At 54.0% G+C, this 25,374-nt stretch overlaps 1 protein-coding gene across 10 annotated transcripts in view; it reads right to left on the reverse strand.

The window, feature by feature from the left end:
- GON4L (gon-4 like) overlaps positions 1 to 25,374 on the reverse strand; it is a 64,003-nt gene that overhangs the window by 19,947 nt on the left and 18,682 nt on the right. For 9 of the 10 annotated variants that reach the window (XM_045983015.1, XM_045983012.1, XM_045983011.1 and 6 more), the window contains 12 exons: positions 23,814 to 24,007; positions 23,227 to 23,301; positions 23,014 to 23,064; positions 19,503 to 19,553; positions 19,093 to 19,188; positions 18,033 to 18,152; positions 16,868 to 17,038; positions 13,271 to 13,463; positions 8,435 to 8,536; positions 3,674 to 3,714; positions 2,963 to 3,066; positions 469 to 667 (listed from right to left, as the gene is read on the reverse strand). In XM_045983015.1, the coding sequence (XP_045838971.1) occupies positions 469 to 667; positions 2,963 to 3,066; positions 3,674 to 3,714; positions 8,435 to 8,536; positions 13,271 to 13,463; positions 16,868 to 17,038; positions 18,033 to 18,152; positions 19,093 to 19,188; positions 19,503 to 19,553; positions 23,014 to 23,064; positions 23,227 to 23,301; positions 23,814 to 24,007 (1,397 nt within the window). Of the gene's footprint in view, positions 1 to 468; positions 668 to 2,962; positions 3,067 to 3,673; positions 3,715 to 8,434; positions 8,537 to 13,270; positions 13,464 to 16,867; positions 17,039 to 18,032; positions 18,153 to 19,092; positions 19,189 to 19,502; positions 19,554 to 23,013; positions 23,065 to 23,226; positions 23,302 to 23,813; positions 24,008 to 25,374 lie in introns of those variants that run through there. The other variant, XM_045983017.1, reaches the window with a different exon arrangement.

Here is a 25,374-nt window from a genome sequence, read left to right on the forward strand (position 1 = left end):
GAAGACCTTACCAAGATGTCTGCGACGTTACCACACGTTTTACTTTCCAAAGAGACGAGACTGGCACCGTATCTTGGTGTGAATTTCTCAGATCTGCTCCCCCAGAGCGAAATGACAGAAGCAGAGTTGAGCCTCAAACCAGAGGGACTGGAATTCGAACTCCAGCCAGCGAGGCTGCGAAGTTCAGAACGGGACACGGAAGGCTCTGAAACGTGTAGCTCGGGGGGTGTGAGGGCCGCTCTGTGCATTTGCGTTCCGCCCGCCCATGAGGACACCAAGGTGACGCCCTGTCAAGGTCCTCAATGATGTGAAGATCCTGGGGCCACGGGATTTCAGGGGGCATTGAGGCACCGGTTTCTGACGGTCAGAAAATGGCAAGCTGCTGGCCCTGTGCCAGCCTGGGATACCCCAGCCCCGAGCAGCCCGGCCCCCGACGCCCCGGCCCGAGCCCGCCGAGGTCGGCCTGACCTGCTGCATCTGCTGCCGGAGGCGGCCCCGCTGCGCCGGGTCCAGGGTCAGCGTCTGATGGACCTTCTCCGCCGGCAGCTGCGCGCGCTCGGCCTCGGGCGCCTGCCGGCCCGACGCCTTCCGCAGCTTCAGCTGCTCCAGCTGCTCCTTCACAGTGCGGTGCTGCTCGTTCAGCAAGTTGGCCAGCGGCTCCTCGAACCTGCCTCAGCGGGAAGACGACCCACGCGGACGTTTCCCTTGGCTCATAACACGCCCAGCTGCCCCGACGGTCCGCTGAGGCCCGCACGCCCCCACCTCCTGCGAACCCCACATCCCACTTGAGCCCACCAGCGCTGGGCCTGCCCAGTCTCTCCCCAGAGCCATCAGCACTAACCCAAGTAAGACGGCTCCGGGCCGCACTGCCCCCACTTCCCCCCGCACCGTCCTCCGAGCGACAAGCCGGCGGGGCAGAGAAGACACAGCACTCCAGGAGCAGAGCCGTCTGGGCAACAAAGCCGTCCAAGAGCCAAGGGGGAGAACTCCTCACCCTTGGGTCCCGCTGACACCCACATGCCCCTGGAACATGCTTCTAGCGGAGACACGAACCTTCTCCAAGTCCAGCATCTGCTCCCTAATCCCCCCAGGACCCCTCCCCGCCGGTCCAGCTTCGGCCCTCCTGCCATTCCAGCCACCTAGGGTACCCTGCCTTCCTTTCTTAAAAAGCCAGAGCCTGGTGTGAAGCAAAAAGGGGACACAGTGAACCACAGGACAGCTGCACGGGACAACGAGAAACTGCCCCCCCACACCAGGAATACACACTCTTGCAGCCCCCCACGCCCATCCCTCCTTCCAGCTGTCTACCCACCCACCCACCCCTGCCTCCAGGGAGAGACCGGCCAGGGCTGAAGCAGGCTTCCACAGACCCCGCTGGCAGGACTAAGGGCGAGCCCACACCCTATACCATCAGGACGAGACCGGCTTGAACAGGTGCGACCCGCGGGGAACCCTACTGCAGGAAAGCCTCCAGACTGTGAGGACAGTTAGACGATAACTTTCCTACAGCCTCTGCAGATAAAGGTTCTGGGTCCATTTAAGCATTTACTGTGAGTATGGACAAGTGCAGGGTAAAAACCTGAAGACAAGGACGGTCCTCTGTACGACCTGTACTGAGAACGGAGAACTCTCCAACATCTCTGCTCCTCGAAGGGCAACAGAGGAACAGAAACACTGAGAAAGCGGACAAAGCCCAAACTGCCTGCCCCTGCTTTTACGGAACATTACCGAGTGGGCTGATAAGAGGGACACAGAGAGCCCACTCTCCCCGCAAGATCTTATTTAGTCAGAGACTAAACCAGGTTTGCGGCCGCGGCCCCTGCAGATGAGCCAAGCCCGTGCCAGGGAGAGCTGACTGTCAACCAGGCCTTTACTGTAATTCTCGAAAGCCCAAATCCGAAGCCCCACACACAGAGCTCATCAGTGGTGCTGACACGCGTTTACAGACCCGGCAAGTTGCGCACAAGGGCCTGCGGTAAGGGGTCAAATAAAGACTCTGAAATCTTGAAACCGTTTCCCCCGAAAAGTGAACATGGGAGGCGACGGTGTTAACTCGATGGGGGACCCGCTCCCAACGTTCACCTGCATCAAATCACCAGGGAGCACTCTGATGTCTTACAACTTGTCAATTATACCCCAATAAAGGCAAAACACAACAAGATGGGGCGGGGGATCCTGAAACCCTGCATGGTCCCATCCCGGGGTTTCCCAGAGTGCGGTGCGAGCTGCACTCCCCGCTGTTATGCAGAGGTTGGCCCCTTGTCTCTACCACAGGCACGTCTGCGGCTCTGCAGGCAGAAAGGACGTGCAAACACAGGCCGAGCGGCGCCCGTGGGCCGCTCTGCTCTGCTCCAGCCCACAAGGAGCGCCTCCTGCCCGCCGGCCCCCCAGTCCCCCAGCACGCCTGCCGCTGCTCAGGGTGGCTCCCCATCCGCTGAAGCACACGTGCGTTCTACAAAGCCGTCGCACAAACAGCGAGCACTGGGGCCTGCACCGTCTTGGGGTAGAAAAGAGGCCCGGCGTCGCTGGAGGTGGTGGCCGCACCCCAGCAGCAAAGAGCACCCGCACGGGCGGCTCAGCCACCCCCAGCTGACCAGCTCGCTTCCCGTAGCATCCACCCGATGCCGGCGGCCAGCACGGAGAACGAAGGGCCACACGGGCGCTGGTGACAGGGGCCTTTGCTGTGGCTGGCCACGGGGTCCTTGTGCCTCTCCAGCACCAGTCACCCGGAGAAGCTTTTGGGGACGCCAGCTCCTGCTCTCTCCCCCTTCCCAAACAGACGCAGCCCGCGCTGCCGCTGCACTGCCCCACGACAGGGAGGCTTGTTCCCGGGACACCCACCCCCGCGGGGCTGCACAGCCCTCCCACAGCGACCGCAGATGCCGAGCAACGACGGGGACTTGTGAGGAGTGAGGGGACACACGCTCCCCGTTCTGCAGCTCAGCGTGTCCGGCTGGCCTACCGCAGGGCTTGCGGGGTGTTGAAGCTCGGCCGGGCCTCAGCCGCGCGCTCCTCCTCCTCTGGGCCGTCATCTTCCACGTTGGAGAGTCCCATCTCGTCCTGGAACTGAGGGCCCGGGGGAAGGAGGGTGATCCTGGGGAAGGGGGTGTGTGGAGGTCCCCCCAGCAGTGAGCAGGGAAAGCCAAGACGACAGTGTCCAGGGCGCTAACGACACTGGACCCAGAACGAGCTCCCCCCAGACCCCCCCCCCCCACCCCGTCGGGACACCCGCGGTCCTGCACACGGCTGGCTGGCCTGGCCGCTAACCAGGTCAGCCACTGGCAACGGCAAAGAGCACAGAGAGCTCAGAATGGTCAGAAAGCGTGTTCAAGAGACAAGGTTATGAGAAAGGTACCTATCTGTGCCCAGAATAATCTAAGACCTAATTTACAATCTTTACAGATGCACTGAATGCTGGCTGCGGAGACCGTCCAGTGTGCGAGGAACTCTGTACTAAGAACACCCAAGGACAGCGAAGGTGTCAGTGAGCAAAACCCCCTCACACGACACCTGCTCCCGCCCGCTGGGGCTGAAGGTGGGCTGGCTTGGCCAAACCAGCGGGGCGGGGGCGGGGCGCGGAGCCCGGGGAGGAGCCGGGGGCTGGGCCGGGGGCGGAGCCAGTGGAGGGGCTGGGGCGGGGCCAGGGAGGAGCCGCCCACTCGGCGCTACTTACGGTTTCGAACAGCTCTTCCATCAGCTCGTTCACCTCCTTCTCTGAAAAGAAGCCAAACGGCGCAGTTGGTCCAGGTCAGTCTCGTTCCCACGGGTGGGCTCCACAGAGACACTGTGTCTTGTTTCCACACATCTGTCTGTCACTCCAACACATTCACTGACTCCCAGCTGTGCCTCAGGCCCTGTCCTAGATGCTGGGACACGTGACAGAGCGACCTGGCTCCCAGGGCACCTGGGTGGCTCAGGCGGTTCAGTATCCGACTTGATTTCAGCTTGGGTCATGATCTCAGGGTAAGGAGCTCAGGCCCCATACTGGGCTTTGCACTGGGCATGGAATCTGCTTAGGATTCTCTCTCCTCCCTCTGACCCTCCTCACCCCTTCACAGGATCCCTTTTCTACAAAAAACAAAAACAAAAACGGACCGTCTGACTTTGTAGAAGCGACATTTCCAATGGGGAGACATGTCGGAAATGTGAGCCGGGTGATTTCACAATAAGGATAATTCACATTTTGCTGGCCTGCCTACGGAACGGAGTCACGAGAGAAGTCCCAACGGCCCTGTCTTTGGACCCGAACTATAAAGCAGCTCCATCAAGGACCGAGAAGACCCAGAAAACACACTTACCAAATCTGTAAATCGTATAAAGTTGAGAGGGATTGCTAGACCAATGGATGACAGACTCAAAATTTCATGTTTTCTCAAATTAATGGGATGAAACTTAGTGGGACAAATTTAAAGTCTTACATTAAGAATTTTTAAAAAAATCAGTTTAAGTGCACAAAAACGTGAAATGGCTCCAAAAGGTCTGAAAAAGATCTGTCTGTTTTGGCTGAGCTCAAGTTCAGCGTGACGCAGCTGCTCCGAAGCAGCCCAAGTCCCCAGGAAGGCAAGCATGTCGCGGAGCGAGCAGAGTCTCAGACCACGTCCAGACGACCCAGACGCATCTGTGATCTTTCTGCCAGAGCCCTTAAGAGGGCATTAAAAAGCTAAAATCGAGGGGCGCCTGGGTGGCTCAGTGGGTTAAGCCACTGCCTTCGGCTCAGGTCATGATCTCAGGGTCCTGGGATCGAGTCCCACATCGGGCTCTCTGCTCAGCAGGGAGCCTGCTTCGCTCTCCCTCTCTCTCTCTCTCTCTGCCTGCCTCTCTATCTACTTGTGATCTCTCTCTGTCAAATAAATAAAATATTAAAAAAAAAAAAAGCTAAAATCGAAATGCTGGTGAAGATGTGGACCACATGAAATTCTGATAAGAAGGTAAAACGGAGGAAATCCTCTTTGGAAAAAATATGACAATTTCTTCTAACACTAAGCATACACCTCCCCCCGACCAGTGATTCCTCTTCTTGACAGCTGCCCCCAGAGGAAAGAAGCATTTGTCCAGGGAAGGTCTGCACGTGAACGTTCAGAGCAGCTTCATTCACGACAGGCAAAAATTAGCAACAACCAGGTGTCCGTTAACAGCTGGGAATGGATTTGTGAAAGAGAAAACTAGTGTATTTATACCATGGACTCCCGCCCAGCAATAAGGGGAAAAGCGGTGAGACAAACCTCCACAGCTTTATGCTGAAAGAAGGCTTACACAAGGCAGCGCACACTATGATTCCATTTACATCAAGCCCTGAAACATGCAGATCTAATCTGCTACCGAAAAAACAAGCGAACAGCGGTCGCCTCGGGGAGGACAGTGAGGAGAATGACTGAAAGCCCGAGGGAGCGTTCCGGGGTGGATAGGAGGAGCTCCATGTCCCCACGGGGGCCGGGTGCGCGGGTGGATGCCTCACTGAACGGTTCACTCAAAGTGTATCTAACACACTGTGCAGAAAGTTGCCTGAAAAGAGAAACTGTTGATAAATACTGGGCCCCAACGAATGCTATGCAAATGCGGAAGGTCTGGGAGGGAGTGTGCCGCTCTCTACAGCCCACTCTGACACGCACGAGAAAACCCACACAGACTCACGGACGGGACAGAGAGACGGGTGAACAGCTGCGCGGTCAAGTGCAGACCAGAACTCAGGGTGCAACGCTTTCAACTTTGCTATGGATTTCAGAATTTCCATAAAAAAACATACTGGGAGAAAAGCTTATAAAAAACTAAAGGCCAGGGGCTCCCAGCCGGCTCAGTGGGTGCGGAGACCGACTCTTGATCCCAGCTCAGGTCTCGATCTCAGGGTCGTGGGTTCAAGCCCCGCACTGAGTTCCACACTGCGCGTGGAGCCTGCTTAAATAAATTTAAGTAAATTAAGTAAAAAATAAAGGCCAGAATCCAGAGGATGGTGGCTGGGGTAGTGAGAGGTCCGGGAACTGCTGCATTTGGAAAACCGAAGCAACTTGGTATGTTTGGCAAAGCAAGTAAAAACACAGGAAAAGGAACATCCTTTACTGCGCACACTGGCAAGCAGACGACATTTTCCAGCAACAAAGGACAAGCAGGAATATAACAGGTACACGTGGATTCAGTAAGGGAAATGTTGGCTGAGGAGGTGCTCACGATGAGGACTGCTACCCTCGGGACTGAGAAGCCCCGGCACCGGGGGTCACCCAGACACAGAGAAGCTGCAGACAAATTCTCAAGCAGGAGGAAAACACAGGACCCCAGGAAGCTTTCCAAACTCGGAGCTTCTACGCTTTTTTTAATTTTAAATTTGAGTCACCCATGTAAGTGTAAGTCTCTCACGGGGCCAATGTGGTGACACCAGACACGAGTGGACGAGGGGTGGGAACAAAACTGGAGATCCGTCCCAGTTCTCACGTACCGACAGAACCCTATGACAAGGAAGGATGGCCCTTCGGTCAGGCATCCCGAAAAGGTCCCTATCTGCCTGGCCAAATCCTGACCCGGGCCGCATCAGCACGAATGCCCGAGAAGCTCGCAGGCCGGGGGGAGAACGGACAGGCTGGACAGGACGGACAGGGCCTGAGCTACTGGGAGAGGGGCAGGCACTAGAAGAGCACACCATCCAGTGCGGAGTGCAAAAACCGTGCTAACCGGGGACGGTCTTCCTGAGCAGCTCCGTGTAACGTGAAGAAAGAGACAGAAAGACAGACAGACAGGGAAGGCCAGTGCGCTCCGGGCCAGGAGCCAAGCCCAGACAGGGGCGACCTCCCCACTTCCAGCGCAGACGCTGCAACACCAGCATCGGTGGACCAGCTGCCCCGTCAAAGCACCTTCCCTCGGCTTCCGACGCTAAACTTGTGGGTGTTCGTACTTCCCTAGACCCTGCACTGCTTTCCCAAAGCCGAAATCCTCAAATCTTTCTGTCCTACTCTGATTCCCTTCAACACTTCCTCTAACCCAAATCGTCCCAACACAGCAAATAAAGGAAAATCTTCGTAGAAGAAAAGGCATTCTCATCTCAAAAAGAAGACCAAAGAGGAAACAAAGCAACAGACTAGAATGACGGTCCCAGGGGATCGTGCTTGTCTGTGCGCATGCGCGGCCGTGCTGCTCGGGTCCGTAACAGCGTGTCTGGGCGCCTGTAAAGCTTCCCACACGACCTGCTCAAGAGCCCACAGCTCGGCCTCACGTGCTGTGTGTGCCAGCGCAGCTCCGGCTCACGCACAAGCTCGAGGAAAGCCAGTGCTGCCTGCGACGCCCGGGGACTCAGTGGGTTAAGCCTCTGCCTTCGGCTCAGGTCATGATCTCAGGGTCCTGGGATCGAGCCCCGCATCGGGCTCCCTGCTCGGCGGAGGGTCTGCTTGTCCTTCTCCCTCTGCCGCTCCCCCACGCTCCTGTGTGAGTGCTGTTTCAGGTAAATAAAATCTTTAAAAAATCAAAAATTAATACTTTCTGAAATATGTATTTTCTATCCTTGCCAACATAGCCAGTGAAGTAATTTTTTAAACAAATAACTTGAACCAAGTCAAGTCACTGAACTGTTTTCCATGCTTCCAATCTTGCTCTCTTTACCCACCTAATGGATACATTAAAGTGCTGGTAAGCGAACGTAGTATTGCCAAAATCCACATTAGTTCCTATTAATTTCCTGTCAAAAACTCCGAGCTCTCTTTGACAGAAGAAAACTCAAATCCAAGGCGCTCCAGGATCTGAACGCGGCTTGCCTTCCGCACCACCGCACACTCACGGCTCTATAACCAAGCGACTCACCCTTTTGCAAGCGCGATCCTGTCCCCCCGCACGTCCGTGCTCGCTGGGGACTGCACTACCTGTCATATCTACCTGTCTCCATTCACCCCAAATTTCGTCTCTCTCAAGGATTTTATTTTTAAGTCATCTCTACACCCAACGTGGGGCTCAAGCTCGCAACCCCGAGATCAAGAGTCGCACGGTCTGCTGACGGAGCCAGTCAGGCGCCCCTCCCCCCAGATTTCTTACTCCTCCTTCAAAACGGGAGATAAAACATCTCATCATGTGAGTCCTTCCCCAGCTGGGAGATTAGACCCTCTTTTAGGCCACTGGGCACCTTACGCACAAGCCATCGTAGCCCCTATCACTTTGCAACATAACTTCGTCTGTCTCCCCTACTCGGGCCGAGGTCCTACGGGGAGCAGGCCATGCCCTATTCACTCTGGGATCCCAGGTGTGACCCCCGCCAGACCCCGGACTCAGGGCAGGACTCGGAGCCGTACGTGGATGACGAACAGGCTTCGAGACACAGGCATAAATCTAAAGAGCTACACAAAGAAACGGTACGACAAGCCTCAGTTTCCCCCTCGGAGGGGCTGCGAGCGTCGGCCTGCACAGACCGCCCGGTAGGCACGGCAGGTGTAGGGGGTGACGAGGTGGCCGGGAGCAGACTCACTGGTGATCCTCACGGCGCGGTCGGTGCGGAAGTCCTCCGTGTCGGGCTCGTCCAGGTCCTCTAGGAAGTTATACTCGGGGTCGTCGTCGTCATCAGCCTCATCTAGGAAACAAGGACTTCAGACACTTACTCCCCGCTCAGAACCCCTGAGATGAAAACATAAGATTTTCAGCTAAGACTGTTCCACTAAAGTTTTTAAAGGACTTTTTCTCCCCAGTCTGCTCGCCCGGCTCATTCCCCACAGCTGACACATCCCACCCAGTCTCGCCCGTAAGCCAAGTTCTCTCCTTCCTGCAGAGAAGACCTAAGTCTGCCAAAACGCAGCAAAAGCCAGAGAACTGAACACGTCATTTATCTCGGTGGCCCCACCTGCACGAGTCACCTCGTGAAAACGACGCTGTTGGAAAACTATGTGTACAAAGGTGCGGATGGTGAAGAAAAGGTGACCCTAATTCCCAACACCTCGGGAATGGCTCGAATTCTGAAGCCTGAGCCTGAAACACGACACACACGTAAAACGTGCCCGCGTGGGACCGCGCACAACCCAGCTGAAACAAACAGGGTAACCCTCAGCACGAGGAGGTGCCTCCTCCAGTGAGACTCAGACATAACTAAAAATACACGAAAAGACTGAACACCTGCTACATCAGGGCCCAGAACAAGGGCTGTTTCTCTAACGCTGGTGCTATGACTCCTCAGTAAAAACTGTGAGGGAGTCACTGAATTACGGAAGTGTTACATTATCAGGTGATTTATGTTATGAAGTTCCCGGACAACTCTAGGCAAGTGCTGTCTGGAGGAACATTCCAGGCTGATGGAAATTTCCTGTGCATGCCTGGCTCAGTCACGGCAGCTCCTGGCAACAGGCAGCACCTGAGAGCTTGGAATGGGGCGAGGACAACCGAGGGGCTGAATTAAAACAAGAAACGGGCGCCTGGGTGGCTCAGCTGGTGAAGCGTCTGCCTGCGGCTCAGGTCAGGATACTCTTGTCCTCGGATGAGTCCCCGCATCAGGCGCACCGCTCAGCAGGGGGCCTGCTTCTCCCTCTGCCCCTCCCCCTGCGTGTGCGCACGCGCGCACTCTCTCTTTCAAATAAATTAATAAAAATCTTTAAAAAAAAAATAGAAGAGAAGAAAAAAAACTGCCACACAGAAACAACTAAATTCCTCACTACTATGTTGCCATTCCACAGGAGACGCAGTCTCTCTGTGTCACAGTGGAAAACCGAACTCTATGGTTAAGTCGGAGAAGCAGTTGCAGACACAGAACAACGCACGTACACGATTCCTCTCGTGCGAAGAAGTACCGAGGTGAGTATGGAGTCGCCTAAATACACAGCAAATCAGTACGAAGCATTAACATGAGTATTTTCCTCTCTGTATCCTTCCATACTATTTCCATTTTTTCCAATGAATGAGTATCTTTCATTAAGAATAAAAATATATACACACAATTTTGATTCACAATCACTGGGAAGTCTGCACTGATTAGCCCCTATCTAACCTGATGTCTTCACTCCACGTTTACACTCAAGTTAGAATGTATTAATTTGCATCATAATGTAGCTATTTAAATGTCAGTCTTTTTCATCCATTTGTGCATTTACGCTCCCCATAAAGGTTCTTTAAACCCTTACGAAAGGAATCCTGTCTTCCCCATCCCCACAGCGCTCTGGACTTCGGCGTCTTCACAGCAAGCTCTGCACAGACGCGCCGAGGGGAGCATGCCCGGGTTCGGAGCCCCATCTGTTCGCGTGCAAGAACCACAGCAGGCAGCTTCTGCCCACACCACACACGTGGGTCGGCCCTTATTCTCGGAGCACCTGTTTGCCACACACGTGGGAGAGTCATTCAGGAAGGCCTGAGTTCTTAGCTTTTAACTCCTTGGTGGTGGAACCTGCCGTCTCACTCCCGACTGACGGACAAGGTCGGCACCCCCCGGCTGAGCTCAGCTTACTGCGCGCCTCCAGATTCTCATTTTTAGTAGCGTGCGGGTCCCGGGGCAGGACAACACGCAGGAAGAGCCACGCGGGCAACAGGAGAGACCATAGACGGCTGGCACGTGGCTCTGGCTCCCTGCGTGGCACAATCCCCTCTCCGCAGCACTCAGTGAGGTCAGCCGGTAGGTAGGACGGTCCACACCTTCCTACTCTTCCATTCATCTGTCCTGACATGTGAACAACAGCAGCAAAAACGGAGTTTTACAGAAGGAGGACTGTCCCCCTCCCCACAAGCCGTCACTGCACTTTCGCTGCCCACCCTGACCGCACGCGCTCACGCCTCCCAGGCCGGCAGCTTCCGGTATTTAGGACGCATCAGGACGGGATCCCTAGGTCACAGCCACCAAGGACTCTGACTCAGCGACAGGTGAGGCCTGGAACCCGTGCCGGCGACCATGACAAGCCGGCACGCCACCACACACAACCATGATTCAGGCTCTGGGGACAGAGCCAGGAGCAGCACGGCCTCGGGCTCCCAAACACCTGACAACCACGGCCCTGCCTGGCCTTTCCTCCTCAACAGCCACCACCTCGGCTCTTTCAGCCACGCCGGTGGGAACCAGGGAAAATCAGGGCACGAGCTGCTGCCATTACGGATAAAGCCGTGAGGACCTGCCTTCGTTCGGGCCACTACTGTGTCTTAGCTCGGGCCTAAAGACAAAAAGGGGCCGAGCGTGCTGACGAAGGGTCAGAAAGAAGGCTTTCTGTCCCCGAGCCTTCCTTCAACGGCACACCGTCCGAGGACAGTAAGCTGGACTCGAATTCTAGCAGCATAACAAACTGATTCAGCAACATGGGGCAACGCAACAAAATTCTCGGAGATTTCTGTGAAATGGACAGAACCACATCTGCCCCTGGTCGTGCCCTTCTGCAGAGACTCAGCCTTGGTGTCATGGAACGTGGGGTCGGTTCGTAGAAAAAGATAGTGTCAATAAACAAACATCAAGAGATTTACAAATCCTGAAAAATACCTGTGATCCCTCCGGATCATGAGACCGTCATGGTGGGGAGGGGCCATCACGGTTCTCTTTATACGGTATCTGATATCTCCCCACCGAGCCTGGGGGGTTCCTGCAGATACAACACAGAGACCAGAAGACTCCTCGGAGGACATGTGCCCTCCTGGCACCTCCTCTCCTCACCGGCACTGCTGTCAAACATCCTTCCGAGGCCCCGCTCCATTCCCGCCTCTCGCGGAGCGGTCTCTGAGCCACCCTCTGCTGGACGCGGTCTCCCTCTCGCACAACCCTGCAACAGCCTTCGTGCGGCCGTCACAGTCTAAGTTTGCTCGGCTTCACTCACCTGCAACGCTCTGTGCGTCTAACAACGGACCAGGCCCCGTTCGTGGGCATTTCCATCTGCCGTAATGATGACGCTCCTGTTCTCCCGTGACCTTAGCACCGTCTCATAAGAGGAGAGCGCCAACACTTGCCGAGCCACGGATCACGTAAGGAAAAGCTCCGTGATTAGATTCAAGACTCACGCTGCTTCTTGCACTTACGCTGACTCACTCCTGCCTGACCTACGCGGACACTCATTCCGTCCGTCTCCACTGGAACCAGACCTCCTCCCGCTTATCTTAAAGCATGACTCTTCTCCACCTGCGAATCGTACGTGGCTGTTCTTAGACGATGGGGAAAGAGTAAGGATGTGCTCGCTTGCATGCGATTTGAGTGTTTAAGAACGTGTGAGTCTTCCACAACACAGCTGGAAAGAACATTCTGGTCACTCTCCACTGATAAGTCAGAAAGGAACAAGAACAAAATTTCCCCGATTCCATCAAGAGAATGTGACATCATCTGAAATCACCGTAAACAAAGACAATCCCTCACATCATGCAGATCTACAGAAGTTTATGGCATCAAATGAGGCCCGATTCCCACTAAATACACACCAGATCCCTGACGACAACCGTCCTGAGGTTTCTGTCACTAGATGGAAGTGGGGAGTCTGAGTCGCGGCCGGCCACTGCCCGGGCTGCAGCAGGGAGAAGCGAGGAGTGTCTCCTGTCTGCCCTGCCTCTGGAAATGCCATCGCGGCTTCCGCACGACGACTCCAGCCGCACCACACGCCCACAGCGTCCCCGGGCGGCACGTGCAGCGCCGAGCCCGGCCCCATGCGCGGTCCCTCTGGACTGGGAAGCGCAGCCTACGGCTCCGAGTACTGACGCAGAGACAGAGCAGGACCTTGACGGTGCGCCAGGACCAGAGGAAAGCCACAGGCGTGAGGATGGAACCGACAGACAGAAAGGAGCACCGGCGCCGGCTCCAGGGACGGAAGGAGGCCCTGCGACAGTGGGCTCTCCTGCTCTGCCCCAGGTCCAGCTCCAGGCGACTCGCGTCTGGCCCAGCGGTCGTCTGGTCCGGCGGTGGGGCGGTGGCGTGGGCGTTAGGAGGACCCTAACGAGTGCGCATCTCTGAGCGGTCCCTGCGCGCTCAGGGACCAAGGACGAAATCACTTCGGCTTTTACCTTTCAGGGGACGATCCTTAGCGTCCCAAAGACTCCCCAAAGGTCTCGTGAGCAGCGCCCCAAAAGGATGAGAGCCAGTGGTCCTGTGATACCGATGGGTGCGGAGGACCGGGGCTGCGCTGTGGGGTGACTTCTCAAGTCACGTGTCGCACACTGGAAACTAATGGGACATGTGCCAACTGTCCTCGAAGAGGACATGTGCCCGAAAGGAAAGGGCACTTAACTACTGATTTAGAGCAAATTCCCAGTGACATAAATTAAACTCAGGGAACCGAGAACACCCCCTTCCTCTACGCTTCTGGCTAATGAAAATTTCACCACAGAGATAACGGACAGAGCAGGTAGAAAATGCCAAGACCCCACTTACCCTCGTTTCCCACATCATCGTTCATGAGCCCCCCCAGCCACACCTTCCAGTCCTCGTCGTCTGCGGTATTGGGGTCATACATGTCTGGGGTGATGTCTGGAGCCCGGAGCTCTGCCTCTAGCTGCCCCAGGGGAACGTCTTTCAGAGGCATCTTAGAGCGGGTTCGGAACGCAATGAGGCTGTCGTCCATGGGCTTGCCGACAAAGAAGGGATAACACATGTCACTCAGCGCCTGGTGCTTCCCGACTCGCCAAACCTCCTCGGACCTGCACCCTTTCCTCCCTGCCTTAAATCACGAGGTCGCCCCTCAACAACTTGGGTTTCTTATTCTTTGAGAGACTTTAAGGACAGTGATGTCAGTTTTCAAACCAACATCTCAGAAACGTCTAGAGCAGCTTCTCCAAGACACAATTTACCGTCAAATGCATCCTTCGGAAGCGTACGGAGGAGCGCATCCTGCTGTACCCACGGGGCTGGGGACCGTCACCAGTACCCAACTCCAGGACGTTTCTCCGCACCCCAACCCTGCTGGCGGTAGCTCCCCACCCGCCCCTCCCCGTCCCTGACCAACACTCGTCTCCCGGCTGTCCGCAGGTCTGCTCAGGCTGGATGTTACCCACGGGGACTCCTACAGGACGTGGCCTTTTGTCTCTGGCTCTTTACTTAGCCTGACACTTTCGGTTCATCCGCGCGCGGCGGGCGTCCGCACCGCACTCCTCACTGCGGGACGACACCCCTTCCACACTTCGGTGCGGGAAACCTGTGTGGTTTGCACTTCGGGAAAGCTTATTATGCGGAGTGCCACCAAGAACACCTGTGTACCTGCTGTGACCTGGGCATACGCGTCGCATTCCCCTGGAGCCGCACGGTAGCTGCAGTGACGCTGCGGAACCACCGACCCACCGGCCGTCCCACACCCCCAGCGGCAGCGCGGGCGGCCCTCCGTTGCTCCACACCCCTGCCAACGCTGCTGTCCTCTCCCCTTCTGACAACCAGCCTAGCGGGGAACTGCTACCTCGCACTCTTCACGTGCAATCCCCTGGGCCGCAGGGTGGGCACGCTTCTGCGCTCGGGGCCGGTGTGTGTCTTCCTCAGAGAACGAGCCACGCACGGCCTCTGCCCATTTCCGAATGGGTTGTCCTTTCCTTACTGGGTCATAAGCATCATCATGTATTATGGATACGAAGCCCACTACTCCTCTGCTTTCCTCTACGAGCTTTCTACTTCCAGCTCTCATGCTTAGGTCAATGATCTGTTCTGCATTAAGTTCTGTATTTGGTGAGAGCTAAGGGTACTTTATACTTCTGGATGTGGCGTTCCAGTTGTCCCAGCACCATTTGCCGAAAAGACTACCGTGGCACCATGACTGGTCTTGGCAAGCTTGTCCAAAACCGGTCGGCCATAAACGTAAGGATTTACTTCTGGACACTCGACTCTATTCCACTGATCCACGGGACTGCCCTTCTGCAGTACCAACCTGTGTTCACCGCTACGACAACTCTGTAAAACATTTTGCAGGAAGTGTACACCTCCAACTTGTTTTTTCAAGACTGTTTTAGCTATTCTGGGTCCACTTGCATTTCCATGTGAATTCCAAGATAAGCCTATCAGTTTCTGCCCCCAAAAAGCAGCAGCTGGGATTTGGAGAGGGACGTGAGGAAGTCCGCCCTGGATGCCTGCAGCCTCCTAACAGACTCCTTGGTTTCCTCCCTTGCTCTCTTCCAGAGCGCTGCCCACACCTCAACCACAGGGAAGTGTTTAACGTCAATCAGAAACTAGCACAGAAGCTTTTCAAATGTGAAAATAAAATCTAAACTCCTTATTGTGTTCCTAAGACCCTCATGACCTAGCCCCTGCCCAGCTCTGTCCTTACCCTAGTCCTCTCTCACACGGCCCCCGGGCATCAGCTTGTTCCTGTCTCTCCCACACATCAAAGCTGTTCCCACCGCGGGGACTCTAAATGTGCTCTCTCCTCTGTACGGGACACTTGTCCCCAGACCGTTTAGATGCATGGCTCCTTCTAATTCAGTTCTCAGCTCAAACGTCACCTCCTCAGGAGGCTTTTTTTTTTTTTTTTTAAGATTTTATTTTTAAATAATCTCTACACCCAACCTGGGGCTCGAACTCACAACCCCAAGACCAAGAGCCAGCCGGACACGCGGAGACTGCTGCTGGATTTCCAGGGGAAGCACTGTGGGGGGCACTAGCCGACGGCTCGGCTCACTTAGCTCGCAGCACTGAGCGCTCCTGAAGTCATGTTTATGGCGTCTCCCTCTCTCCGACAGACTACAGCCTCCAAGAGCAAAGACCTCTCTCTCGCACGCTGCTCTTCCCCGACTTCCATCACTTGACACGTGTATGTGGAAACGGTTGTACAAAACACTGTGACCCCAGACACTATTTACTCACCCCAGAGCAGGTGATTCGATTAAATGACCCTTTTGAGGTGTTCTGCTCACTATTCTCTTTTTAAATTTTCAGACAGACATATTTTTCATTAACCTACAAGACGGGCGGAGAAAACCCGGAACATTCAAGCAAACTGGCTAACCGGGATTCGGGAAGTCCGCAGCTGACAGTGACCAGAGTCACGACCTTTCAAGTAAGAATAAGCAATGGGTGCTAAAACGCTTGGGCAAAAAGATGGCTGGCCTCAAAGGATGTCCCCCAAGATGCATATCAGTGAATTTAACAAGGAAAAATAGCATCCTGATGAGGACGGCAAGCAGACACCACCATAACCACGAGATCCCAAGTCACACAGCAGGTGCCACATGCCTCCTGATGGGACGCACGGGAAAGGACGTGTCGATTCCGTGGTGTCTGCGAGGATGTAACCTGAGTCTAACTATGAAGAAATACCAGAAAAACCTGAGCTGAGAAACATTCTGTAAAATAGCAGTCTATACAGATCAAAAATGTTGAGGTTGTGAAAGACAAATACTGAGAAACTGTTCCAGATTAAAGGACGCCGCAAGGGCGCCTGGCCGGTTCACGCAGAAGAGCGTGGGACTCTTGATCTCGGGGTCGTGAGCTGGAACTCCACCCTGGGCGCAGAAACTACTTACAAACAAACAACAACAACAACAAACATGCTAGGAGACAAGACCTTAAGTGTGGTCCTGGACTGGGTCCCGCAGCAGGGGAAAGTGTTTCTTTTTCTAGAAAAAGCACTTCTGGGACAACTGCTAAAATCTAAGGGCCTTTACTAGATGAGATACTACAGCTTCTTTTCCTAACGCAGCGTCCTCATTTTTAGAAAGTCAGTTCTAAACTGTCTAGACCGCAGCGAGCTGTAAAGGGACGCAGGACGACAAGCACGTGCGCACAGAAGCGGCCGGGAGGGACAAAGCAGCTGCGCCAGACGCTCTGCCTGGGACCCGGCGCAAGGCTGTCCCGCTGTGCCGCAGTTTCAAAGGCTGCGCACGGAGCTGCAAGCCTCCACACACAACCGCACAAACCAAACAGCACCGAGGACCTGCACTGCGGACGCTCACTTGTCTGCCACACTTCAGCGTCTGCCCGGCTCCCTTCCCAGCCTGAGCGGCAGCAGTGCTACTCTGGGCCCCTGCGCAGGGAGGCAGCGGCACTATTTACCTGGAAGGAGTCCATGCAGACGGGACTGGAAGCCAGCTCCTCATCCACGGCGTGCAGCTTCTCCATGAAAGTACTGTCCCTGCTCTGCTTGGGCTTCGGGGGCGGCGGGGGCCCCATGGGCACCACTTCAGCACTGATGTGCCTGACGGCAGGAGTGCTGACCCTCTCGGCCTGATCGAAAGAGGCAACTAGGTGAAAAAATGAAACGGAGGAAGGGAGGAGAGGAGATAGAGGAGGAGGAAGAAAGGGAAACACACACAAAAACAACACCATGGGGAGACAGAGGCACATCTTTCCTACACCAGGGATCCCCCTCTTCCTCTACCGGCCCAGACAGAGCTCCAGGAAAACAAAGCACGGACAAGTACATTCATCTAATTAGGTTCCATCTTCTTGCCAGTGTAGCCAACAGGATGCTACTAAGGTTACCAAGAGAGGGAGATCTAGTAAAAATGGCTTCAGGACAGTATTAAAAAGAGGACAGAGTGGGGGGCACGCCTGGGCGGCTCAGCCGTTAAGCGTCTGCCTTTGGCTCGGGTCATGATCCCACAGTCCTAGGATCGAGCCCCACATCGGGCTCCTCCTCCTCTCCCTCTCCCCCTCCTTGGGTTTCCTCTCTCACTCTCTCTGTCAAATAAATAAATACAATCTTTAAAAAAAAGAAGGACGACGACAAAGGTAGAAAAGAAGCCACTCGTCACTCATCTTGGCCCCCCAGTGCAAACGCAGAAAAGCGCTCTCCCTTCGAGGAGTCCCACTCTTCCTGCCAACTGTTCAGTCACTTAAAGGACTTTGTTTGTTTTAATTTAACTTACTTATTTACTGAGAGCACATGAGAACACGCACTAGCAGCGGGAGGGGCGGGGGCAGGGGAGAGACTCTCAAGCAGACTCAATGTTCCGCGCAGAGCGGGACACAGCCTCGATCTCACATCCCTGAGATCACGACTGGAGCTGAAACCAAGAGTCAGACGCTTCCCTGACTGGGCCACCCAGGCACCCCAACTTAAAGGACTTTGAAACCTGAATGGCTAGAACCAGCCACGAGGACCCGGAAGATGCCGGCATGAATAGTGATCTTGAATCCTGGCAGCTCGGCCTCACCAGGCACGGCCAGCCTGCTCCGGCCACCTGTACCCCGTCTCCCCTGCACCGTGCAGACTCACCTCTGACAGCACGCCTGCCTCCTCATCGGTCTCGGTCATCTCGGAAGATGGCCTCAACCTGGACTTCTTTGCCCCCCGTGGAGACGAGGCGGTGCTCTCGACATCACTTTCCAACAAACTCTGAAAGACAAATTCGGTTCAGGTTTCCATTTCTGACCATGCCTCATCTCACTGAGTCTGATATATCTCAAGAAAATGAACCAATTTAGTAAGAGAAAATAGAAGTCAAATAGAAGTTTAACACTGTGAGGGGAGCACAGAGATCAGACTGTCCTCCTCATCAGAAGTGCAAGACAGGGGCGCCTGGGTGGCTCAGTGGGTTAAGCCTCTGCCTTCAGCTCAGGTCATGATCTCAGGGTCCTGAGATCAAGCCCCGCATCAGGCTCTCTGCTCCGTGGGGAGCCTGCTTCCTTCGGCCGCCACCCGCCTCTCTGCCTACTTATGATCTCTGTCAAAAAAAAATAATTTTTTTTAAAAAGTGCAAGACAATGGTCTAAAATCCTTCCACAAACAAGTCAAATACACTAAGAAACAGAGTATCGCCCAGCAGTGAAAAATGAGCAAAGGCGGCCCATAAGCAACAGTATCGATGAACCACAAAGGAGTAACGAGGAACCAAAGAAAACAAAAAAGCCAGACACAAGTATGCACCTCATGAGGTTCAGAACCAGTACAAAACTGGACTAGGGTGTGTCATGCTGCGTCCCCAGGCGACAGAACTATAAAGAAAGGGCACAAGGGACGGGCTGGCTCCACTACGTTAAGGCCTTTGGGGACACTTCACGACTACTGGCCTCATGATGACTTAGGCTGTATTCTTCAGTGTTTATGCTGGGCGCGGTTCTGTGTGTTACACGTGTGCTCTAGTACACAAAGCAAAACACGAGATCATCAAGGGAGTCTGAAGAGGAGAAAACAGCTCTCCGTCGGTTTCAGGCGAAGAAACGAGCAGGAAGAACTGTGTCTCGCTCCTCTCTACAGCCCAGGGCACAACGCTAAGGGAGCCCTCCTGAGCCCCATTCGTCCGACGCGCGACCGACGCTCACGAGGGGCCACTGACCTCCTCGGCCGTCTCGTCCTCTTCCTCGTCATCTGGCTGGTACTCCTCGTCGGAGGAGTCGTCCTCCTCCAGCTGGATGTCCACGAATTGAGGTGGCTACGTAAGGACAAGGACAGAAAGAACTGAAGTCACGGGAAACACAAACCATAGGTGTTTGAAAAATAAAAGGAAGAAAGAGCAGGAAAAAAAATCAACCCTACGAGCGCGAGCCCGATGCAAGCCAGAGCCAGCGGGAAGAGGCACAGAGACCCCGAGCGGGAGCGGAACTGGAGAGCGGCGGAGCAGAGACCAGACCAAATTAAAATGAGAAGAAAGACCCCCCCGAAAGTAACAAACAGAAAGGAGGTATGGGTTTTAAAGCTGATGAAGTCTTTCTGGAAAATAACAGGAATTACCTCTCCCAAGTTTACCTTAATTTCATTGGCCTTCTTAATGGGTGAAATATTCCATGTTGGAATTACCTACCAACAAAGAATGTACATAATTATGCTCTCTTCGCAGAAAGAGATGGGTTTTCATTTTTGCTTCCTCTTCCCCATCACAAAGAGCCACGGACCTAACGTGCGGCTGCGGTGAGGGAGGGGATGAGTTACCCCTGAGGGGACACAGAAATATCTGTCAGAATTTGCCAGAGGAAAAGGAGAAAAGACTCTATTTCCATCATTAACATTTCTGCCTTAAAGCGAGTTAAGACTCTGTGTTATCCATGAATACAGAAAGTATCTGTCTTACCTACATTATTATTCTTTTTTAAATATAATTTTTTCTAAGTAAACCCTACTCTCACCATGAGGCTCGAACTCACGACCCCAAGGTCAAGAGTCACACTCTACCCACGGAGCCAGCCGGGTGCCCCGTCCTGCCTACATCACAACTTGTGTTCACACGGAGCGATGAACTTGAAAACTACCTGTAAATGATCATAGTACACACCTAAGATATCATAGATAACAGCAGCCTTTGGTCGCAGTATCTTATCAATTACATAAATCCATCGTAAGTTTGCATCCTGACAGCCAGCCATGACCAGTTCTTACGGAAGGATTTAGGGGTGAAGTATCAAGTTGCCCCCAACTTATTTTCAAATAGATACAGGAAAAAAACAAGGGATAGATATAGAGATATAAAGCAAATAGGGCAAAATTTTAAAGATGTTAAATCTAAGTAGAATACAGATTCATTGTAAAATTATGACAACTTCTTATATGTTTTAAAACAGCAGAGTTGGGGGGCGCCTGGGTGGCTCAGTCGGTTAAGCATCTGCCTTCTGCTCAGGTCATGATCTCAGGAACCTGGGATCAAGCCCCATGTTGGGCTCCCTACTCAGCAGGGAGTCTGCTTCTCCCGCTCCCTCTGCCCCTCCACCCAACTCGTGTGTGCTCTCTCTCTCTCTCTCTCTCTCTACCTGAAATAAATAAAATACATTCTTTACAAAACAAGTAAATTAGGGCGCCTGGCTGGCTCAGTCGGTTAAGCATCTGACTTCGGTTCAGGCCATGGTCCCGGGGTTCTGAGACCAAGCCCTGCATCGGGCTCCCTGCTCAGCGGACAGCTTACTTGTCCCTGTCCCTCCGCTGCCACTCTCCCCTCTTCCTCTGTCTGTTCTTTAAAATATTTTATTTATTGACAGAGAGAGAGAGAGAGTGCGCACGCACAAGCAGAGGGAGAAGCAGGCAAGAGGGAGAAGCAGGCTCCGTGCTGAGCAGGCTTGATCCCAGGAGCCCAGGACCATGGCCTGAGCTGAAGGTAGATACTTAATGACAAAGCCACCCAGGTGCCCCTCAATAAATAAAATCTGTTATTTTGTTTATTTATTTGATACAGAACAAGAGTGAGAGAGAGAGAGAGAGAGGGCACAAGCTCCAGGAACAGGCAGGCAGAGGGCGCAGAGTCCCTGCCAAGCAGGGAGCCTAACGTGGAGCTCGATCCCAGGACTCCGGGATCGTGACGGGAGCCAAAGGCGGAAGCTTAACTGACTGAGCCCCCCAGGTGTCCCAACAGAAAACCTCTTTTAAAAAAAAATAGTAAATAATGGGGCGCCTGGGTGGCTCAGTGGGTTAAAGCCTCTGCCTTCGGCTCAGGTCATGATCCCAGGGTCCTGAGATCGAGCCCCACATTGGGCTCTCTGCTCGACAGGAAGCCTGCTTCCTCCTCTCTCTCTCTCTCTCTCTCTCTGCCTACTTGCGATCTCTGCCTGTCAAATAAATAAATAAAACCTTTAAAAAAAAAAAAAAGTAAATAATAAAATAATAGAGTTGGGGTGAGACGTTTTTAAAGAACTTTTTTAAGGCTCTTACATGCTGCCGACAAAAAAAATGCCCCTGGAGTGTGTCACTCCTTGATCATGCTATGAATAAACTCCAGCAGGCCACTGGGCTCCGTCTCCACAAGGAGCCTTAGGCTCCCGCCCTGTTCGGCTACTTCTCTCACTGGTTGAGCCAGGCGCCATACAGGGTGAGGGGAATGATCTGATACCGGTCCATACCCCTTCCCATGTTTGTGTCCCAACCAGCTCGGTTCCCTATAGCCAAATCCACCAGCACGGGGAGCGGCAGCGTCTGGGACGGTGCTGAAGTCAGCCTCCTGAGCATTACGAAGTGAAGAGCGGCAGACGCTAACGCTCCCTCCCCCACCTAAACTGTGGTCTTGGCCGGTCCAACTTCTCTGCATTCATTCATGGCTGGTCAGTACAATCCAGAGCCTGATCCCGATCGCTTTGTTTCCAGATCAAACATGGAATTATTGGTACTCGTACTCGGCATGCCAGGAGACTCACGCAGCTTCGTCTCACTGACAGCTGCTTTCGTCACAGCTACCACACGTGCTCATTTGGGGGGATTACGTAATTCCTGGAGAAAGATGAAATTTCACTCTGTGCAACCAGGCTGAGCCCACTGGACAAAAGAACACAATGTGGCCGTCACAAAAAGCCAATGCTGCTAGGCCGCACTGGGAGGAGGGCTGTGTCTGGAACATAGAAGGTCCCTAACTTCCGTCCGCACAGCTAACCCCCATCCGGGGCAGGAACTCCACGTCAGGCACACTCCTCAGAGGATACGGACAAACTAGGCACATTTGGAGAAAAGGATCAGGTTGGTGGATGTACTCACAGCCTTGTCACGTGAAGCCCGATAAAAAACTGGGGGACATTTAGCAACCAAAGATTATTATAGAAAGACACACTAGTTTTCTTCTACTAGAGGAAAGGTCACGTGGAAGAGGAACAGGTTCATATCTTCCATGGGGCTGCAGAGAACAGGCCCAGACAAAGGGACAGAAACAACAACACGCATTTGGGGTCCACTAGGGAAATCTTCGTCACTATCACGCCCGTCGCCTGCCTGTTGAAGACACAGAACACAAACTGGACAGGCGCTTGCTGAGCAGGAAATAAATGGGTCCCAGCGTCTGCGACAGAATACTCCAGAAACCTTCCTGTGGCTCTCATCCCCCACTATGTGTGAAACAACCACCTGCTGTTTCCAATAATGCATATTCTTGGGCCCTACTCCTGGGTCCTATTCCGGGTCTGAGGGGCACCATGGAACACGCATTTTCAGTGAACGCTTGTGAGAAACCCCATGCCAGGGTGACCTGATACAGTACCCCCTGGGACACACTTGGAAAAATACTCCTGTAAACCCTTTGCCACGTGCTCCCTGAACAGAAAGGCTGTTCTGGCTCAGGCCTTCCAACTCTCTACCGGTCTCCCGCACGGACAGACGGCAGGACTTCCTCGACGACGGACGGACGGAGGATGAGGGCTCTGGGCACGGCCTCCACTCATCTTTTACAGGTATTTCTTTGAAGGAGGCAAACCCAGGCCATGATAAATCTTTCCTACATTTTTTCCCCTGCAAATAACCTAGAATTAGACCTTATTTACCGAATGAAAAGAAAAAAAAACAAAACAACACCCACCACTCCTTTTTCCACCACTTCCTTCAGTTTCGAGCGTGTCATTTTGGGCTCCTGAGGCAGGGAAAATGAGAAGGAAACAGTCAGTAACCATCATCATGTGAATCCGGGGTTCCGCGACGCTAACGAGCATTTACAGACTCCCGAGCGACCGGCCGCCCTTGGCCGCAGACAGCAGCTCCGGGCCGCGCAGGGAAGGGTCGATCAACTACTCACGAACAGCGGCATGTCGTCCGTCTCACCGATGGCCGCTTTCATCATCGCCACCACGTGCTCATTTGTGATGACTTCCTGCAGAAAGACAAATCCCACTTTATGCAACAAAGACGCGTTAACGAGATAACGGCCGCTTCCCTGTGCCCCCGCTGGATCCGGAAATGGCTTCCCGTGGGGGAAGGCGGGCTCTGGCCAGAAGCACCCAGTCCAAACTGCAACAGAGCAGGGAAGCCCCACGTCGCAGCTACCAGAAGCAGGAGTGCGGGTACCTGACTCTACACGTCCGGGAAACGGCAATCAGCCCTGCGGACACCCCGGCGTGCGCAGCTCAGACTGTGCCCTGGCACCCCGCGGATCCCGGACCCACAGAAGAGCGCGTGCCCCGCGACACTACCGTCAGGTGTGCCGCCCCAACGACAAACCACAAGGCAGCGGAGGAAGAGCAGACCGGTGGACCTGCCCGGTCCTTGCGAGTGGCTGCTGAGTGCAGCGGGGCTGGGCATGGGCACCTCCCAAAGTCAGCCAGTCCCACCCCGGGAGCCCGGGAGCCCGGGAGCCCCGCGCCCCGCCCCACGCCCGGCACGCACATGCAGGATGTTGCGCACGTTGACCGCGGTCAGGTTGTGCTGCTTGGCGCCGTCCTCCAGCGTGCGGTCCAGTGCGGCGTCCAGCTTCAGGTCGCAAGCCCACGCCCCGCCCTCGGGACCGCGGCCGTCCCGCCTCCGCTTGGTGCCCTTTCTCTTTCTTCGCCTCTTCTCACTTTCTTCACCGCCTTGCTCTTCTGCAAATAAACCGAGAACACCATGAGACCCTCCAGACCGCGGCTCCCAGAACCCACCCCAGCGAGCCAACGGCGACAGAAAAGAGGCTGCCGGCCAGCTGGCCTTGGGAGTGAAAGCGGCAGGTGCGGCGGCTACGGGGGGTAGGGCACGGCGGCCAGCCCCTACACGACCACAAGGACGGAGTTACTCCTGCAAACAACCCGAGGAGGTCGGGACTACTGCTTTTCCCATTGTACAGATGAAGAAACAGGCAGAGAGAGTAAGAAACGTTCCCAAGGGCTAGTAGTGACAGAGCCAGGCTCTGAAGCCTCGCTCTCCAGCCCTGGCATCCAGTCCTCATGACTACTGTGTGCAGCCCAGATGACACACCAGAAACCCCGGCTTCGTGTCTCAGTGCCAGGCGACCTCGGCAGGAGGTCATTTCCTCCTTCTGCAAATACAGACACGTGCCTCTCCGGGATGCCATGCAGATTAAGTGAAATAATATAAACCAGAGTGCTTCATGCCAGTGAAACGGTGTACAGTGTAATCTGCCATTATCATTATCCAGTTCAGAAAAGAGAAAAACAAGGAGGAAAGGATAAAAAAATTCACTCTGAACTGTACCCAAAAGGGGGACGGTGGGGGGACAAAGTTACCTCCGTTCTACAAGTGCATATGACCAGACAAAAGGAAAAACTTTTTTTTTTTAAGATTTTATTTATTTATTTGATAGAGAAAGAAATCACAAGCAGGCAGAGAGGCAGGCAGAGAGAGAGGAGGAAGCAGGCTCCCAGCCAAGCAGAGAGCCCGATGTGGGACTCGATCCCAGGACCCTGAGATCATGACCTGAGCTAAAGGCAGAGGCTCAACCCACTGAGCCACCCAGGCGCCCCAAGGAAAAACTTCTTGATTATCAGAATCTGCAAAGTCTTGAGATACATTGTCAGGTAATAGAGGTTCTCATCCTTCCAATGCTTTTAGGCCTGCCACCCTCTGAAAACAAGGATTAGACAGGATTAACACGAACGTGACCTTCTCTGTTTAAAAAGATTTTGGGACCTTCAAGCCATACCCTGGCAATATTTACATAGTGAAGAGTTATTAGTGACGTCAGACAATTGTCAAACAATTGCTCCTGCACTTGTGAACACACCAAGAATTTGATAAACGTGTACGACTCTTAATCCAGTAACTGCTACTCTTAAGGAAACAATTAGATGCGCAGAGACTAATAATCAATTACTCACTGCAACATTAATTATTTTAGCAAAACGATGGGGAACTACTAAGTCCAACATTACAGGAATGTAAAATGAGCACCGGTACAAACATACACCAGACTGCAACAGAGCCACTAAAACTTGTCTTTTTAGGGGCGCCCGGC

The sequence above is a fragment of the Meles meles genome, chromosome 17 (assembly GCF_922984935.1).
Source record: "Meles meles chromosome 17, mMelMel3.1 paternal haplotype, whole genome shotgun sequence".
Taxonomy (NCBI): domain Eukaryota; kingdom Metazoa; phylum Chordata; class Mammalia; order Carnivora; family Mustelidae; genus Meles; species Meles meles.